This window comes from Chiloscyllium plagiosum, unplaced genomic scaffold, assembly GCF_037043375.1.
Source record: "Chiloscyllium plagiosum isolate Xiang-an unplaced genomic scaffold, Cpla_swu_hap1 HiC_scaffold_45, whole genome shotgun sequence".
Lineage (NCBI taxonomy): Eukaryota > Metazoa > Chordata > Chondrichthyes > Orectolobiformes > Hemiscylliidae > Chiloscyllium > Chiloscyllium plagiosum.
The window spans coordinates 27,742,610-27,761,378 of NW_028270183.1; the positions used below are offsets into that span (position 1 = coordinate 27,742,610).

At 52.9% G+C, this 18,769-nt stretch overlaps 1 protein-coding gene across 1 annotated transcript in view; it reads right to left on the minus strand.

Annotated features, from left to right (window-relative positions):
• The window catches only part of LOC148136423 (hepatic lectin-like), a 69,610-nt gene that overhangs the window by 15,198 nt on the left and 35,643 nt on the right, over positions 1-18,769 (minus strand). The window contains exon 2 of the mRNA XM_087983247.1: positions 1,186-1,305. Coding sequence (XP_087839373.1) covers positions 1,186-1,305 — 120 coding nt within the window. The remainder of the gene's footprint in view (positions 1-1,185; positions 1,306-18,769) is intronic.

Sequence of the window (18,769 nt, forward strand, 5' to 3'; positions counted from 1 at the left end):
TCACGCGAGCTGAACAGAGTGAGAAATGCTACAATCAAACATTCTTTCCCTGTTCGCAGAGTACTGACTGGTCATACAGTTTCTCTCACTGTTCAGACTTCCAGACTATCCGCAAGTCAATGACCTTATGGAATGATTCCTCCGAGGACCTGAGGAGGATGAGGAAAGTCCCCATCCCCAGGGCACAGCTCTCACCAAATATTTCCCAACAGGTTATGGAGTTGCTCACCAGAGTGGGGGTAGGGGGGAAAGGTTACACAGAGAAGGTGAGTATCAAGTGACAACAGGGAACGTGTAAACTTCCCATGAATCACAGGGAGAAAAGACAATCCCAGCAGAGGGATCTATTGGTTAATGTTGCAGGGCAACATCAGGAAAGGGAGGTTAATTCATGAGTAGATTATCCTTGGAGCATCAATCAATTGAGTCCATGTAGCTTTTGATCAGAGCTAGAAAAACTATGCATTCAAACATATTTAAACAGGTACCATATAGCGAGATCCCATCTGCCCCTATTGATTAATTCTCAATTTTACTTCATTGAAGAAATAAAGCGTTCTCACATTTATCCTTCTTTTGGGAACTGTTCACATGGAGAAGACATGTCAGCATTTCCAGTGGGTTCGAACCCGACAGGATAACATCGTGCTCAGAGAAAGTGAGGACTGCAGATTCTGGAGATTTTTCATAGTCGAGAGTATGGTGCTGGGAAAGCACAGCAGGTCAGGTAGTATCTGAGGAGCAGGAGAATTGATGTTTCGGGCATAAGTTCTTCATCAGGAATGATAGTGCTGCTGATTTAATTCAGCCACACCAGCTCCGTGATGGGGAATGCAGCTCCTGCTGTGCTGGGTGGGGAACAGTCAGCTTGGAATAAGGAACAATACTGCGAAAGAGAACAGGAGAAACTGAACAGTGCTATTCCATCTCATTACTGCCAGAAATGACTATCATCCCCTTCCAAAGTTCAGTCTAATTTCCTTTCAGATTAGCGTTTCTATACTCACAATGTGGAAATGCTAACTACCATAAAATGTCTGATGACTGATGTGTTATTCCTCACTCCATTCCTGAATTAATAACACCAGCAATAAGAAAGACTGAGGCAGGAATATCTCAATTTATCCTTGTTAACGGTTATGCTTTGTTGACAAAACAAGTCCCATAAAGGATGACAAAACTTACATAGTTTAAACACAGTGCCTAGGATCACCACAGACAGCAGGATGGAGACACCCAGGAGAACGTAGATCACCAGAGGTGTCCATTTTCCTTGGATAAGTTCTCTTGACCAGCCACGATACTCTGTAATGTGTAACGGAAAGTCATCAATGAGGCAGTTCAGGGAACCATTTTACAAAGAAGACTTTAAACCTTCACTTATGTGATTCTGAAGAAGAGGGGGAGGGGCCAACCGTTAGTGGAAGATATTGAAGCTTGTACCCAAACACATAAAGGACAAAGTAGCCTGTGGATCACATCCCCAAGCATCCACTCCCTCTACCACAGACACACACGGGCAGCACTGTGTACTATCTACCAGATGTACTGCAGGAATTCAGCAAACATCCTCAGGCAGCACCTTCCAAACCATCGCCACTTCCATCTAGAAGGACCAGGGCAGCAGATACATGGGAACGCCACCCCCTGCAAGTTCCCCTCTAAACCACACACCATCCTGACAGAAATATACCATCATCCCTTCACTGACACTGAGTGAAAATCCTGGAACTCCCTCCCTATGGGTATTGTGCATCAACCAACAACACGTGGACTATAGTGATTTCAAGAAGGGAGCTCCCCCACCACCTTCTCAAGGAGCAACTAGGGACAGGGTAATAAATGCTGGACCCAGCCAGCGACCCCCATATCCCAGGAGTGAATATACAAAACATGTGTTTCTTCAATTTGAGAACATTCAGAAACAGTAGCTTGAAGATCTAAACTAAGCAATAAATGGAAGTGATGTCAGTTATGGACAACAGACACATGGGGCAGACCTTGTAAGGCCCTGAAGGCCTTAGATAATGGAGAGAAATCTGGGACAATGATGGGAAAAGGCCACTGAGACTCCTCTCAATGTTGGGAGGAATTTGTTGTGTTTTTCTCCTGGAGTTCCAGGCATGTGGTTCTCACTAAGGAACAGCAAGGTGCCTCGAAGTGGGGATTACTGCTTGTCATCAACCTCATTAGCATTGTCTCTCACATCATTCATATTTAAGTTCCTGCCCTCGCACCTGCTGAATAAAAACTCTGTCCCTCCCTACTATCACCTAATCAAGGAGCGTCGCTCCGAAAGCTCGTGTGCTTCCAATTAAACCTGTTGGACTATAACCTGGTGTTGTGTGATTTTTAACTATGTCCCTCCCTGCCGTCCCCCTTCACGGTTTGATCCTGCAGCACTGGCCTTTGATGAGAGGGGCTCTGCTTGTCACTGGCCGCTCAGGTGGTTCCTATCTTCCTGCTGGAGGAACAGGAAGAACGTTTTATGTCCTCGTTGTTCAGTCATTGTGTCTGACACCTGCACACACAAGATGGGTGCTGGAGGAAAATAAACACGACTGCTGTGAGGTGAAAAGATAAAATAAGAAAATAAAGGAAAGGAAAATAGAAACTGTGAGCCAGGAATCTTGAGGGACAGGATGTACATGTATTTGGAAAAGCAAGGACTGATTAGGGATAGTCAACATGGCTTTATGCATGGGAAATCATGTCTCACAAACTTGATTGAGTTTTTTGAAGAATTAACAAAGAGCATTGATGAGGGCAGAGTGGTAGATGTGACCTATATGTACTTCAGTAAGGCGCTTGGCAAGGTTCCCCATTGGAGACTGATTAGATTGGATTCCCTACAGTGTGGAAACAGGCCCTTCGGTCCAACAAGTCCACACCGACTCTCCGAAGAGTAACCCACCCAGACCCATTTCCCTCTGACTAATGCACCTAGCACTACGGGCAATTTAGCATGGCCACTCCACCTGACCTGCACATCTTTGGACTGTGGGAGGAAACTGGAGCACCCGGAGGAAACCCACACAGACACGGGGAGAACGTGCAAACTCCACACAGACAGTCACCCAAGGCTGGAATCGAACGTGGGACCCTGGTGCTGTGAGACAGCAGTGCTAACCACTGAGCCACCATGCCACCCCATTTAGCAAGGTTAGATCTCACGGAATAAAGGAAGAACTCGCCATTTGGATACAGAACTGGCTCAAAGTAGAAGACAGAGGGTGGTGGTGGAGGGTTGTTTTTCAGACTGGAGGCCTGTGACCAGTGGAGTGCCACAAGGATCCGTGCTGGGCCCTCTACTTTTTGGCATTTACATAAATGATTTGGATGTGAGCATAAGAGGTACAGTTAGTAAGTTTGCAGATGACACCAAAATTGGAGGTGTAGTGGACAGCAAAGAAGATTACCTTGGATTACAACAGGACCTGGACCAGATGGGCCAATGGGCTGAGAAGTGGCAGATGGAGTTTAATTCAGAAAAATGCGAGGTGCTGCATTTTGGGAAAGCAAATCTTAGCAGGACTTATACACTTAATGGTAAGGTCCTAGAGAGTGTTACTGAATAAAGAGACCTTGGAGGGCAGGTTCATAGCTCCTTGAAAGTGGAGTCGCAGTGAAGTTTGTTATGCTTTCTTTTATTGGTCAAGTATTGAGTACAGGAGTTGAGTACAGGTTATGTTGCGGCTGTACAAGACATTGGTTAGGCCACTGTTGGAATATTGCATGCAATTCTGGTCTCCTTCCTATCAAAAAGATGTTGTAAAACTTGAAAGGGTTCAGAAAAGATTTACAAGGATGTTGCCAGGGTTTGAGCTATAGGGAGAGGCTGAACAGGCTGGGACTGTTTTCCCTGGAGCGTCGGAGGCTGAGGGGTGACCTTATAGAGGTTTACAAAATTATGAGGGGCATGGATAGGATAAATAGCCAAAGTCTTTTCCCTGGGATTGGGGGTCCAGAACTAGAGGGAATAGGTTTAGGGTGAGAGGGGAAAGATATAAAAGAGACCTAAGGGGCAACCTTTTCATGCAGATGATGGTATGTGTATGGATTAAGCTGCCATAGGAAGTGATGGAGGCTGGTACAATTGCAAAATTTAAAAGGCATCTGAATGGGTATATGAATAGGAAGAGTTTGGAGGGATATGGGCCTGGTGTTGGCAGGTGGGACTAGATTGTTTTGGGATATCTGGTCAGCATGGATGGGTTGGGCTGAAGGATCTGTTTCCATACTGTACATCTCGATGACTCTATGATTCTAATTCCCAAAATGGAATCCGAGTGTGAAATCCGACATCTCTGACCTACTGCTTGTTCCTCCAAAACCCTTGGCTTCCTGGCACCAGTATCTGTGGATACCCTCCAAGAGCAGTGACAGCACACACCCCCAGTGTGCCCGCATCTGTGTGACCGTGTATGTGTGCCCACGTCTGTGTGCCTGCGTCTCTGCTCCCATGTCTGTATGACTGTGTCTGTATGCCAGTGTCTGTGTGCCTATGTCTGTGTGCCAGTGTGTGGGCGTGTCTGTCTTCCCATGTCTGTATGCCCATGTCTGTGTGCCAGTCTGTGTGGCTGTGTCTGTGTTCCCATTCCTGTGTTCCTGTCTGTGTGCCAGTGTCTCTGTCCCAGTGTCTGTGTGCCCATGTCTGTGTGCCAGTGTCTGTGTCTCCATGTCTGTGTGCCAGTGTCTGTGTTCCCATGTCTGTGTGTCAGTGTCTGCATGCCCATGTCTGTGTGCCAGTGTTTGCGTGCCGGTGTCTGTGTGCCAGTGTCTGTGTCTCCATGTCTGTGTACCAGTGTCTGTGTCTCCATGTCTGTGTGTCAGTGTCTGCATGCCCATGTCTGTGTGCCAGTGTTAGCATGCCGGTGTCAGTGTGCCAGTGTCTGTGTTACCATGTCTGTGTGCCAGTGTCTGTATTACCATGTCTGTGTGTCAGTGTCTGTGTGTCCATGTCAGTGTGCCAGTGTCTGTGTGCCCATGTCTATGTGCTGGTGTCTGTGTGCCCATGTCTGTGTGCCGGTATCTGTGTGCCCATGTCTGTGTTCCCGTGTCTGTGTTCCCGTGTCTGTGTGCCGGTATCTGTGTGCCCGGGTCTGTGTTCCCTGTCTGTGTGCCCATGTCTGTGTTCCTGTGTCTGTGTTCCTGTGTCGGTGTGCCCGTGTCTGTGTTCCCGTGTCTGTGTTCCTGTGTCTGTGTTCCTGTGTCTGTGTGCCCATGTCTGTGTTCCCGTGTCTGTGTTCCCGTGTCTGTGTTCCTGTATCTGTGTTCCCGTGTCTGTGTGCTGGTATTTGTGTTCCCATGTCTGTGTTCCCGTGTCTGTGTTCCTGTGTCTGTGTGCCCATGTCTGTGTTCCCGTGTCTGTGTTCCTGTGTCTGTATGCCCGTGTCTGTGTTCCTGTGTCTGTGTGCCCATGTCTGTGTTCCTGTGTCTGTGTTCCCGTGTCTGTGTTCCCATGTCTGTGTTCCTGTGTCTGTGTGCCCGTGTCTGTGTTCCCGCGCCTGGGTTCCCGTGTCTGTGTTCCTGTGTCTGTGTGCCCATGTCTGTGTTCCCGTGTCTGTGTTCCCGTGTCTGTGTTCCTGTATCTGTGGTCCCGTGTCTGTGTTCCCGCGTCTGTGTTCCTGTGTCTGTGTTCCCGTGTCTATGTGCTGGTATCTGTGTTCCCATGTCTGTGTTCCCATGTCTGTGTTCCTGTGTCTGTGTGCCCATGTCTGTGTTCCTGTGTCTGTCTTCCCGTGTCTGTGTTCCCATGTCTGTGTTCCTGTGTCTGTGTTCCTGTGTCTGTGTTCCCGTGTCTGTGTTCCTGTGCCTGTGTTCCTGTGTCTGTGTGCCCGTGTCTGTGTTCCTGTGTCTGTGTTCCTGTGTCTGTGTTCCCATGTCTGTGTTCCTGTGTCTGTGTTCCCGTGTCTGTGTGCCCATGTCTGTGTTCCCGTGTCTGAGTTCCCGTGTCTGTGTTCCTGTATCTGTGTTCCCGTGTCTGTGTTCCCGCGTCTGTGTTCCTGTGTCTGGGTTCCCGTGTCTGTGTGCTGGTATCTGTGTTCCCATGTCTGTGTTCGCTTGTCTGTGTTCCTGTGTCTGTGTTCCTGTGTCTGTGTGCCCGTGTCTGTGTTCCTGTGTCTGTGTTCCTGTGTCTGTGTTCCCATGTCTGTGTGCCCGTGTCTGTGTGCCCATGTCTGTGTTCTTGCGTCTGTGTGCCCATGTCTGTGTTCCTGTGTCTGTGTTCCTGTGTCTGTGTGCCCGTGTCTGTGTTCCCGTGCCTGTGTTCCCGTGTCTGTGTTCCTGTGTCTGTGTTCCTGTGTCTGTGTGCCCATGTCTGTGTTCCCGTGTCTGTGTTCCCGTGTCTGTGTTCCTGTATCTGTGTTCCCGTGTCTGTGTTCCCGCGTCTGTGTTCCTGTGTCTGTGTTCCCGTGCCTGTGTGCTGGTATCTGTGTTCCCATGTCTGTGTTCCCGTGTCTGTGTTCCTGTGTCTGTGTGCCCATGTCTGTGTTCCTGTGTCTGTCTTCCCGTGTCTGTGTTCCCATGTCTGTGTTCCTGTGTCTGTGTTCCTGTGTCTGTGTTCCCGTGTCTGTGTTCCTGTGCCTGTGTTCCTGTGTCTGTGTGACCGTGTATGTGTGCCCACGTCTGTGTGCCTGCGTCTCTGCTCCCATGTCTGTATGACTGTGTCTGTATGCCAGTGTCTGTGTGCCTATGTCTGTGTGCCCATGTCTGTGTTCCTGTGTCTGTGTTCCTGTGTCTGTGTTCCCGTGTCTGTGTTCCCGTGTCTGTGTTCCTGTGGTCTGTGTTCCTGCGTCTGTGTGCCCATGTCTGTGTTCCCGTGTCTGTGTTCCCGTGTCTGCGTTCCTGTATCCGTGTTCCCGTGTCTGTGTTCCCGCGTCTGTGTTCCTGTGTCTGTGTTCCCATGTCTGTGTGCTGGTATCTGTGTTCCTGTGTCTGTGTTCCCGTGTCTGTGTGCCGGTATCTGTGTTCCCGTGTCTGTGTGCCCGTGTGTGTGTTCCCATGTCTCTGCTCCCATGCCTGTGTTCCCTTGTCTGTGTTCCCATGTCTGTGTTCCTCTGTCTGTGTGCCCGTGCCTGTGTTCCCGTGTCTGTGTTCCTGTGTCTGTGTGCCCATGTCTCTGCTCCCATGTCTGTGCGCCCATGTCTGTGTGCTGTTGTCTGTGTTCTCGTGTCTGTGTTCCTGTGTCTGTGTGCCCATGTCTGTGTTCCCGTGTCTGTGTTCCCGTGTCTGCGTTCCTGTATCTGTGTTCCCGTGTCTGTGTTCCCGCGTCTGTGTTCCTGTGTCTGTGTTCCCATGTCTGTGTGCTGGTATCTGTGTTCCCATGTCTGTGTTCCCGTGTCTGTGTTCCTGTGTCTGTGTGCCCATGCCAGTGTTCCCGTGTCTATGTTCCCGTGTCTGTGTGCCCGTGTCTGTGTTCCTGCGTCTGTGTTCCTGTGTCTCTGTTCCTGTGTCTGTGTGCCCGTGTCTGTGTTCCTGTGTCTGTGTGCCCATTTCTGTGTTCCCGTGTCTGTGTTCCCGTGTCTGTGCGCCGGTATCTGTGTTCCCGTGTCTGTGTTCCAGTGTCTGTGTGCCGGTATCTGTGCTCCCCTGTCTGTGTGCCCGTATCTGTGTTCCCATGTCTGTGTTCCCGTGTCTGTGTGCCGTTATCTGTGCTCCCGTGTCTCTGCTCCCATGTCTCTGCTCCCATGTCTGTGTTCCCGTGCCTGTGTTCCCGTGTCTGCGTGCCCGTGTCTGAGTGCCGGTATCTGTGTTCCCGTGTCTGTGTTCCCATGTCTGTGTGCCGTTATCTGTGCTCCCGTGTCTCTGCTCCCATGTCTCTGCTCCCATATCTCTGCGCCCGTGTCTGTGTGCTGTTGTCTGTGTTCCCGTGTCTGTGTTCCTGTGTCTGTGTTCCCGTGTCTGTGTTCCCGTGTCTGTGTTCCTGTGTCTCTGTTCCTGTGTCTGTGTGCCCGTGTCTGTGTTCCTGTGTCTGTGTGCCCATTTCTGTGTTCCCGTGTCTGTGTTCCCGTGTCTGTGCGCCGGTATCTGTGTTCCCGTGTCTGTGTTCCAGTGTCTGTGTGCCGGTATCTGTGCTCCCCTGTCTGTGTGTCCGTGTCTGTGTTCCCATGTCTCTGCTCACATGTCTGTGCACCCGTGTCTGTGTGCTGTTGTCTGTGTTCCCGTGTCTGTGTTCTGGTATCTGTGTTCCCATGTCTGTGTTCCCGTGTCTGTGTTCCTGTGTCTGTGTGCCCATGTCTGTGTTCCCATGTCTCTGTTCCTGTGTCTGTGTGCCCGTGTCTGTGTTCCTGTGTCTGTGTGCCCATGTCTGTGTTCCCGTGTCTGTGTTCCCGTGTCTGTGTGCCGGTATCTGTGTTCCCGTGTCTGTGTGCCCGTGTGTGTGTTCCCATGTCTCTGCTCCCATGCCTGTGTTCCCTTGTCCATGTTCCCATGTCGGTGTTCCTCTGTCTATGTGCCCGTGCCTGTGTTCCCGTGTCTGTGTTCCTGTGTCTGTGTGCCCATGTCTCTGCTCCCATGTCTGTGCGCCCATGTCTGTGTGCTGTTGTCTGTGTTCTCGTGTCTGTGTTCCTGTGTCTGTGTGCCCATGTCTGTGTTCCCGTGTCTGTGTTTCCCTGTCTGCGTTCCTGTATCTGTGTTCCCGTGTCTGTGTTCCCGCGTCTGTGTTCCTGTGTCTGTGTTCCCATGTCTGTGTGCTGGTATCTGTGTTCCCATGTCTGTGTTCCCGTGTCTGTGTTCCTGTGTCTGTGTGCCCATGCCTGTGTTCCCGTGTCTATGTTCCCGTGTCTGTGTGCCGGTATCTGTGCTCCCGTGTCTGTGTGCCCGTGTCTGTGTGCCCATGTCTCTGCTCCCATGTCTGTGCGCCCGTGTCTGTGTGCTGTTGTCTGTGATCCCGTGTCTGTGTGCTGGTATCTGTGTTCCCATGTCTGTGTTCTCGTGTCTGTGTTCCTGTGTCAGTGTGCCCATGTCTGTGTTCCCGTGTCTGTGTTCCTGTGTCTGTGTGCCCGTGTCTGTGTTCCTGCGTCTGTGTGCCCATGTCTGTGTTCCCGTGTCTGTGTTCCTGTGTCTGTGTGCCGGTATCTGTGTTCCCATTTCTGTGTTCCCGTGTCTGTGTTCCCGTGTCTGTGCGCCGGTATCTGTGTTCCCGTGTCTGTGTTCCAGTGTCTGTGTGCCGGTATCTGTGCTCCCCTGTCTGTGTTCCCGTGTCTGTGTTCCTGTGTCTCTGTTCCTGTGTCTGTGTGCCCGTGTCTGTGTTCCCGCGCCTGTGTTCCTGTGTCTGGGTTCCCGTGTCTGTGTGCTGGTATCTGTGTTCCCATGTCTGTGTTCGCGTGTCTGTGTTCCTGTGTCTCTGTTCCTGTGTCTGTGTGCCCGTGTCTGTGTTCCCGTGTCTGTGTTCCTGTATCTGTGTGCCGGTATCTGTGCTCCCCTGTCTGTGTTCCCGTGTCTGTGTTCCTGTGTCTCTGTTCCTGTGTCTGTGTGCCTGTGTCTGTGTTCCTGTGTCTGTGTTCCTGTGTCTGTGTTCCCATGTCTGTGTGCCCGTGTCTGTGTGCCCATGTCTGTGTTCTTGCGTCTGTGTGCCCATGTCTGTGTTCCTTTGTCTGTGTTCCCGTGCCTGTGTTCCCGTGTCTGTGTTCCTGTGTCTGTGTTCCTGTGTCTGTGTGCCCATGTCTGTGTTCCCGTGTCTGTGTTCCCGTGTCTGGGTTCCTGTATCTGTGTTCCCATGTCTGTGTTCCAGCGTCTGTGTTCCTGTGTCTGTGTTCCCGTGCCTGTGTGCTGGTATCTGTGTTCCCATGTCTGTGTTCCCGTGTCTGTGTTCCTGTGTCTGTGTGCCCATGTCTGTGTTCCTGTGTCTGTCTTCCCGTGTCTGTGTTCCCATGTCTGTGTTCCTGTGTCTGTGTTCCTGTGTCTGTGTTGCCGTGTCTGTGTGCTGGTATCTGTGTTCCCATGTCTGTGTTCTCGTGTCTGTGTTCCTGTGTCAGTGTGCCCATGAATGTGTTCCCGTGTCTGTGTTCCTGTGTCTGTGTGCCCGTGTCTGTGTTCCTGGTCTGTGTGCCCATGTCTGTGTTCCCGTGTCTGTGTTCCAGTGTCTGTGTGCCGGTATCTGTGCTCCCCTGTCTGTGTGTCCGTGTCTGTGTTCCCATGTCTCTGCTCACATGTCTGTGCACCCGTGTCTGTGTGCTGTTGTCTGTGTTCCCGTGTCTGTGTGCTGGTATCTGTGTTCCCATGTCTGTGTTCCCGTGTCTGTGTTCCTGTGTCTGTGTGCCCATGTCTGTGTTCCCATGTCTCTGTTCCTGTGTCTGTGTGCCCGTGTCTGTGTTCCTGTGTCTGTGTGCCCATGTCTGTGTTCCCGTGTCTGTGTTCCCGTGTCTGTGTGCCGGTATCTGTGTTCCCGTGTCTGTGTGCCCGTGTGTGTGTTCCCATGTCTCTGCTCCCATGCCTGTGTTCCCTTGTCCGTGTTCCCATGTCTGTGTTCCTCTGTCTATGTGCCCGTGCCTGTGTTCCCGTGTCTGTGTTCCTGTGTCTGTGTGCCCATGTCTCTGCTCCCATGTCTGTGCGCCCATGTCTGTGTGCTGTTGTCTGTGTTCTTGTGTCTGTGTTCCTGTGTCTGTGTGCCCATGTCTGTGTTCCCGTGTCTGTGTTTCCCTGTCTGCGTTCCTGTATCTGTGTTCCCGTGTCTGTGTTCCCGCGTCTGTGTTCATGTGTCTGTGTTCCCATGTCTGTGTGCTGGTATCTGTGTTCCCATGTCTGTGTTCCCGTGTCTGTGTTCCTGTGTCTGTGTGCCCATGCCTGTGTTCCCGTGTCTATGTTCCCGTGTCTGTGTGCCGGTATCTGTGCTCCCGTGTCTGTGTGCCCGTGTCTGTGTGCCCATGTCTCTGCTCCCATGTCTGTGCGCCCGTGCCTGTGTGCTGTTGTCTGTGATCCCGTGTCTGTGTGCTGGTATCTGTGTTCCCATGTCTGTGTTCTCGTGTCTGTGTTCCTGTGTCAGTGTGCCCATGTCTGTGTTCCCGTGTCTGTGTTCCTGTGTCTGTGTGCCCGTGTCTGTGTTCCTGCGTCTGTGTGCCCATGTCTGTGTTCCCGTGTCTGTGTTCCTGTGTCTGTGTGCCGGTATCTGTGTTCCCATTTCTGTGTTCCCGTGTCTGTGTTCCCGTGTCTGTGCGCCGGTATCTGTGTTCCCGTGTCTGTGTTCCAGTGTCTGTGTGCCGGTATCTGTGCTCCCCTGTCTGTGTTCCCGTGTCTGTGTTCCTGTGTCTCTGTTCCTGTGTCTGTGTGCCCGTGTCTGTGTTCCCGCGCCTGTGTTCCTGTGTCTGGGTTCCCGTGTCTGTGTGCTGGTATCTGTGTTCCCATGTCTGTGTTCGCGTGTCTGTGTTCCTGTGTCTCTGTTCCTGTGTCTGTGTGCCCGTGTCTGTGTTCCCGTGTCTGTGTTCCTGTATCTGTGTGCCGGTATCTGTGCTCCCCTGTCTGTGTTCCCGTGTCTGTGTTCCTGTGTCTCTGTTCCTGTGTCTGTGTGCCCGTGTCTGTGTTCCTGTGTCTGTGTTCCTGTGTCTGTGTTCCCATGTCTGTGTGCCCGTGTCTGTGTGCCCATGTCTGTGTTCTTGCGTCTGTGTGCCCATGTCTGTGTTCCTGTGTCTGTGTTCCTGTGTCTGTGTGCCCGTGTCTGTGTTCCCGTGCCTGTGTTCCCGTGTCTGTGTTCCTGTGTCTGTGTTCCTGTGTCTGTGTGCCCATGTCTGTGTTCCCGTGTCTGTGTTCCCGTGTCTGAGTTCCTGTATCTGTGTTCCCGTGTCTGTGTTCCAGCGTCTGTGTTCCTGTGTCTGTGTTCCCGTGCCTGTGTGCTGGTATCTGTGTTCCCATGTCTGTGTTCCCGTGTCTGTGTTCCTGTGTCTGTGTGCCCATGTCTGTGTTCCTGTGTCTGTCTTCCCGTGTCTGTGTTCCCATGTCTGTGTTCCTGTGTCTGTGTTCCTGTGTCTGTGTTCCCGTGTCTGTGTGCTGGTATCTGTGTTCCCATGTCTGTGTTCTCGTGTCTGTGTTCCTGTGTCAGTGTGCCCATGAATGTGTTCCCGTGTCTGTGTTCCTGTGTCTGTGTGCCCGTGTCTGTGTTCCTGGTCTGTGTGCCCATGTCTGTGTTCCCGTGTCTGTGTTCCTGTGTCTGTGTGCCGGTATCTGTGTTCCCATTTCTGTGTTCCCGTGTCTGTGTTCCCGTGTCTGTGCGCCGGTATCTGTGTTCCCGTGTCTGTGTTCCCGTGTCTGTGTTCCTGTGTCTGTGTGCCCATGTCTGTGTTCCCATGTCTCTGCTCCTGTGTCTGTGTGCCCGTGTCTGTGTTCCTGTGTCTGTGTGCCCATGTCTGTGTTCCCGTGTCTGTGTTCCCGTGTCTGTGTGCCGGTATCTGTGTTCCCGTGTCTGTGTGCCCGTGTGTGTGTTCCCATGTCTATGCTCCCATGCCTGTGTTCCCTTGTCTGTGTTCCCATGTCTGTGTTCCTCTGTCTGTGTGCCCGTGCCTGTGTTCCTGTGTCTGTGTTCCTGTGTCTGTGTGCCCATGTCTCTGCTCCCATGTCTGTGCGCCCATGTCTGTGTGCTGTTGTCTGTGTTCTTGTGTCTGTGTTCCTGTGTCTGTGTTCCCGTTTCTGTGTTCCCGTGTCTGTGTTCCTGTGTCTGTGTGCCCGTGTCTGTGTTCCCGTGTCTGTGTTCCCGTGTCTGTGTGCCGGCATCTGTGTTCCCGTGTCTGTGTGCCGGCATCTGTGTTCCCGTGTCTGTGTGCCCATGTCTGTGTTCCCGTGTCTGTTTACCTGTGTCTGTGTGCCGGCATCTGTGTTCCTGTGTCTGTGTGTCCATGTCTGTGTTCCCGTGTCTGTGTTCCTGTGTCTGTGTGCCGGTATCTGTGTTCCCGTGTCTGTGTGCCCGTGTCTGCGTTCCCGTGGCTCTGCTCCCGTGCCTGTGTTCCCATGTCTGTGTTCCCATGACTGTGTTCCTGTGTCTGTGTGCCCGTGTCTGTGTTCCTGTGTCTATGTTCCCGTGTCTGTGTTCCTGTGTCTGTGTTCCTGTGTCGGTGTGCCCATGCCTGTGTTCCCGTGTCTGTGTTCCCATGTCTGTGTGCCGGTATCTGTGTTCCCGTGTCTGTGTGCCGGTATCTGTGCTCCCATGTCTGTGTTCCCGTGTCTGTGTTCCCATGTCTCTGCTCCCATGTCTGTGCGCCCGTGTCTGTGTGCTGTTGTCTGTGTTCCCGTGTCTGTGTTCCTGTGTCTGTGTGCCCGTGTCTGTGTTCCTGTGTCTGTGTTCCTGTGTCTGTGTGCCGGTATCTGTGTTTCCGTGTCTGTGTGCCCATGTCTGTGTTCCCATGTCTGCTTACCTTTGTCTGTGTGCTGGTATCTGTGTTCCCGTGTCTGTGTTCCAGTGTCTGTGTGCCGGTATCTGTGCTCCCCTGTCTGTGTTCCCGTGTCTGTGTTCCTGTGTCTCTGTTCCTGTGTCTGTGTGCCCGTGTCTGTGTTCCCGCGCCTGTGTTCCTGTGTCTGGGTTCCCGTGTCTGTGTGCTGGTATCTGTGTTCCCATGTCTGTGTTCGCGTGTCTGTGTTCCTGTGTCTCTGTTCCTGTGTCTGTGTGCCCGTGTCTGTGTTCCCGTGTCTGTGTTCCTGTATCTGTGTGCCGGTATCTGTGCTCCCCTGTCTGTGTTCCCGTGTCTGTGTTCCTGTGTCTCTGTTCCTGTGTCTGTGTGCCCGTGTCTGTGTTCCTGTGTCTGTGTTCCTGTGTCTGTGTTCCCATGTCTGTGTGCCCGTGTCTGTGTGCCCATGTCTGTGTTCTTGCGTCTGTGTGCCCATGTCTGTGTTCCTGTGTCTGTGTTCCTGTGTCTGTGTGCCCGTGTCTGTGTTCCCGTGCCTGTGTTCCCGTGTCTGTGTTCCTGTGTCTGTGTTCCTGTGTCTGTGTGCCCATGTCTGTGTTCCCGTGTCTGTGTTCCCGTGTCTGAGTTCCTGTATCTGTGTTCCCATGTCTGTGTTCCAGCGTCTGTGTTCCTGTGTCTGTGTTCCCGTGCCTGTGTGCTGGTATCTGTGTTCCCATGTCTGTGTTCCCGTGTCTGTGTTCCTGTGTCTGTGTGCCCATGTCTGTGTTCCTGTGTCTGTCTTCCCGTGTCTGTGTTCCCATGTCTGTGTTCCTGTGTCTGTGTTCCTGTGTCTGTGTTGCCGTGTCTGTGTGCTGGTATCTGTGTTCCCATGTCTGTGTTCTCGTGTCTGTGTTCCTGTGTCAGTGTGCCCATGAATGTGTTCCCGTGTCTGTGTTCCTGTGTCTGTGTGCCCGTGTCTGTGTTCCTGGTCTGTGTGCCCATGTCTGTGTTCCCGTGTCTGTGTTCCAGTGTCTGTGTGCCGGTATCTGTGCTCCCCTGTCTGTGTGTCCGTGTCTGTGTTCCCATGTCTCTGCTCACATGTCTGTGCACCCGTGTCTGTGTGCTGTTGTCTGTGTTCCCGTGTCTGTGTGCTGGTATCTGTGTTCCCATGTCTGTGTTCCCGTGTCTGTGTTCCTGTGTCTGTGTGCCCATGTCTGTGTTCCCATGTCTCTGTTCCTGTGTCTGTGTGCCCGTGTCTGTGTTCCTGTGTCTGTGTGCCCATGTCTGTGTTCCCGTGTCTGTGTTCCCGTGTCTGTGTGCCGGTATCTGTGTTCCCGTGTCTGTGTGCCCGTGTGTGTGTTCCCATGTCTCTGCTCCCATGCCTGTGTTCCCTTGTCCGTGTTCCCATGTCTGTGTTCCTCTGTCTATGTGCCCGTGCCTGTGTTCCCGTGTCTGTGTTCCTGTGTCTGTGTGCCCATGTCTCTGCTCCCATGTCTGTGCGCCCATGTCTGTGTGCTGTTGTCTGTGTTCTTGTGTCTGTGTTCCTGTGTCTGTGTGCCCATGTCTGTGTTCCCGTGTCTGTGTTTCCCTGTCTGCGTTCCTGTATCTGTGTTCCCGTGTCTGTGTTCCCGCGTCTGTGTTCCTGTGTCTGTGTTCCCATGTCTGTGTGCTGGTATCTGTGTTCCCATGTCTGTGTTCCCGTGTCTGTGTTCCTGTGTCTGTGTGCCCATGCCTGTGTTCCCGTGTCTATGTTCCCGTGTCTGTGTGCCGGTATCTGTGCTCCCGTGTCTGTGTGCCCGTGTCTGTGTGCCCATGTCTCTGCTCCCATGTCTGTGCGCCCGTGCCTGTGTGCTGTTGTCTGTGATCCCGTGTCTGTGTGCTGGTATCTGTGTTCCCATGTCTGTGTTCTCGTGTCTGTGTTCCTGTGTCAGTGTGCCCATGTCTGTGTTCCCGTGTCTGTGTTCCTGTGTCTGTGTGCCCGTGTCTGTGTTCCTGCGTCTGTGTGCCCATGTCTGTGTTCCCGTGTCTGTGTTCCTGTGTCTGTGTGCCGGTATCTGTGTTCCCATTTCTGTGTTCCCGTGTCTGTGTTCCCGTGTCTGTGCGCCGGTATCTGTGTTCCCGTGTCTGTGTTCCAGTGTCTGTGTGCCGGTATCTGTGCTCCCCTGTCTGTGTTCCCGTGTCTGTGTTCCTGTGTCTCTGTTCCTGTGTCTGTGTGCCCGTGTCTGTGTTCCCGCGCCTGTGTTCCTGTGTCTGGGTTCCCGTGTCTGTGTGCTGGTATCTGTGTTCCCCTGTCTGTGTTCGCGTGTCTGTGTTCCTGTGTCTCTGTTCCTGTGTCTGTGTGCCCGTGTCTGTGTTCTCGTGTCTGTGTTCCTGTATCTGTGTGCCGGTATCTGTGCTCCCCTGTCTGTGTTCCCGTGTCTGTGTTCCTGTGTCTCTGTTCCTGTGTCTGTGTGCCCGTGTCTGTGTTCCTGTGTCTGTGTTCCTGTGTCTGTGTTCCCATGTCTGTGTGCCCGTGTCTGTGTGCCCATGTCTGTGTTCTTGCGTCTGTGTGCCCATGTCTGTGTTCCTGTGTCTGTGTTCCTGTGTCTGTGTGCCCGTGTCTGTGTTCCCGTGCCTGTGTTCCCGTGTCTGTGTTCCTGTGTCTGTGTTCCTGTGTCTGTGTGCCCATGTCTGTGTTCCCGTGTCTGTGTTCCCGTGTCTGAGTTCCTGTATCTGTGTTCCCGTGTCTGTGTTCCAGCGTCTGTGTTCCTGTGTCTGTGTTCCCGTGCCTGTGTGCTGGTATCTGTGTTCCCATGTCTGTGTTCCCGTGTCTGTGTTCCTGTGTCTGTGTGCCCATGTCTGTGTTCCTGTGTCTGTCTTCCCGTGTCTGTGTTCCCATGTCTGTGTTCCTGTGTCTGTGTTCCTGTGTCTGTGTTCCCGTGTCTGTGTGCTGGTATCTGTGTTCCCATGTCTGTGTTCTCGTGTCTGTGTTCCTGTGTCAGTGTGCCCATGAATGTGTTCCCGTGTCTGTGTTCCTGTGTCTGTGTGCCCGTGTCTGTGTTCCTGGTCTGTGTGCCCATGTCTGTGTTCCCGTGTCTGTGTTCCTGTGTCTGTGTGCCGGTATCTGTGTTCCCATTTCTGTGTTCCCGTGTCTGTGTTCCCGTGTCTGTGCGCCGGTATCTGTGTTCCCGTGTCTGTGTTCCCGTGTCTGTGTTCCTGTGTCTGTGTGCCCATGTCTGTGTTCCCATGTCTCTGCTCCTGTGTCTGTGTGCCCGTGTCTGTGTTCCTGTGTCTGTGTGCCCATGTCTGTGTTCCCGTGTCTGTGTTCCCGTGTCTGTGTGCCGGTATCTGTGTTCCCGTGTCTGTGTGCCCGTGTGTGTGTTCCCATGTCTATGCTCCCATGCCTGTGTTCCCTTGTCTGTGTTCCCATGTCTGTGTTCCTCTGTCTGTGTGCCCGTGCCTGTGTTCCCATGTCTGTGTTCCCGTGTCTGTGTTCCTGTGTCTGTGTGCCCATGCCAGTGTTCCCGTGTCTATGTTCCCGTGTCTGTGTGCCCGTGTCTGTGTTCCTGCGTCTGTGTTCCTGTGTCTCTGTTCCTGTGTCTGTGTGCCCGTGTCTGTGTTCCTGTGTCTGTGTGCCCATTTCTGTGTTCCCGTGTCTGTGTTCCCGTGTCTGTGCGCCGGTATCTGTGTTCCCGTGTCTGTGTTCCAGTGTCTGTGTGCCGGTATCTGTGCTCCCCTGTCTGTGTGCCCGTATCTGTGTTCCCATGTCTGTGTTCCCGTGTCTGTGTGCCGTTATCTGTGCTCCCGTGTCTCTGCTCCCATGTCTCTGCTCCCATGTCTGTGTTCCCGTGCCTGTGTTCCCGTGTCTGCGTGCCCGTGTCTGAGTGCCGGTATCTTTGTTCCCGTGTCTGTGTTCCCATGTCTGTGTGCCGTTATCTGTGCTCCCGTGTCTCTGCTCCCATGTCTCTGCTCCCATATCTCTGCGCCCGTGTCTGTGTGCTGTTGTCTGTGTTCCCGTGTCTGTGTTCCTGTGTCTGTGTGCCCGTGTCTGTGTTCCCGTGTCTGTGTTCCTGTGTCTCTGTTCCTGTGTCTGTGTGCCCGTGTCTGTGTTCCTGTGTCTGTGTGCCCATTTCTGTGTTCCCGTGTCTGTGTTCCCGTGTCTGTGCGCCGGTATCTGTGTTCCCGTGTCTGTGTTCCAGTGACTGTGTGCCGGTATCTGTGCTCCCCTGTCTGTGTGTCCGTGTCTGTGTTCCCATGTCTCTGCTCACATGTCTGTGCACCCGTGTCTGTGTGCTGTTGTCTGTGTTCCCGTGTCTGTGTGCTGGTATCTGTGTTCCCATGTCTGTGTTCCCGTGTCTGTGTTCCTGTGTCTGTGTGCCCATGTCTGTGTTCCCATGTCTCTGTTCCTGTGTCTGTGTGCCCGTGTCTGTGTTCCTGTGTCTGTGTGCCCATGTCTGTGTTCCCGTGTCTGTGTTCCCGTGTCTGTGTGCCGGTATCTGTGTTCCCGTGTATGTGTGCCCGTGTGTGTGTTCCCATGTCTCTGCTCCCATGCCTGTGTTCCCTTGTCCGTGTTCCCATGTCTGTGTTCCTCTGTCTATGTGCCCGTGCCTGTGTTCCCGTGTCTGTGTTCCTGTGTCTGTGTGCCCATGTCTCTGCTCCCATGTCTGTGCGCCCATGTCTGTGTGCTGTTGTCTGTGTTCTCGTGTCTGTGTTCCTGTGTCTGTGTGCCCATGTCTGTGTTCCCGTGTCTGTGTTTCCCTGTCTGCGTTCCTGTATCTGTGTTCCCGTGTCTGTGTTCCCGCGTCTGTGTTCCTGTGTCTGTGTTCCCATGTCTGTGTGCTGGTATCTGTGTTCCCATGTCTGTGTTCCCGTGTCTGTGTTCCTGTGTCTGTGTTCCCATGTCTGTGTGCCCGTGTCTGTGTGCCCATGTCTGTGTTCTTGCGTCTGTGTGCCCATGTCTGTGTTCCTGTGTCTGTGTTCCTGTGTCTGTGTGCCCGTGTCTGTGTTCCCGTGCCTGTGTTCCCGTGTCTGTGTTCCTGTGTCTGTGTTCCTGTGTCTGTGTGCCCATGTCTGTGTTCCCGTGTCTGTGTTCCCGTGTCTGTGTTCCTGTATCTGTGTTCCCGTGACTGTGTTCCCGCGTCTGTGTTCCTGTGTCTGTGTTCCCGTGCCTGTGTGCTGGTATCTGTGTTCCCATGTCTGTGTTCCCGTGTCTGTGTACCTGTGTCTGTGTGCCCATGTCTGTGTTCCTGTGTCTGTCTTCCCGTGTCTGTGTTCCCATGTCTGTGTTCCTGTGTCTGTGTTCCTGTGTCTGTGTTCCCGTGTCTGTGTTCCTGTGCCTGTGTTCCTGTGTCTGTGTGACCGTGTATGTGTGCCCACGTCTGTGTGCCTGCGTCTCTGCTCCCATGTCTGTATGACTGTGTCTGTATGCCAGTGTCTGTGTGCCTATGTCTGTGTGCCCATGTCTGTGTTCCTGTGTCTGTGTT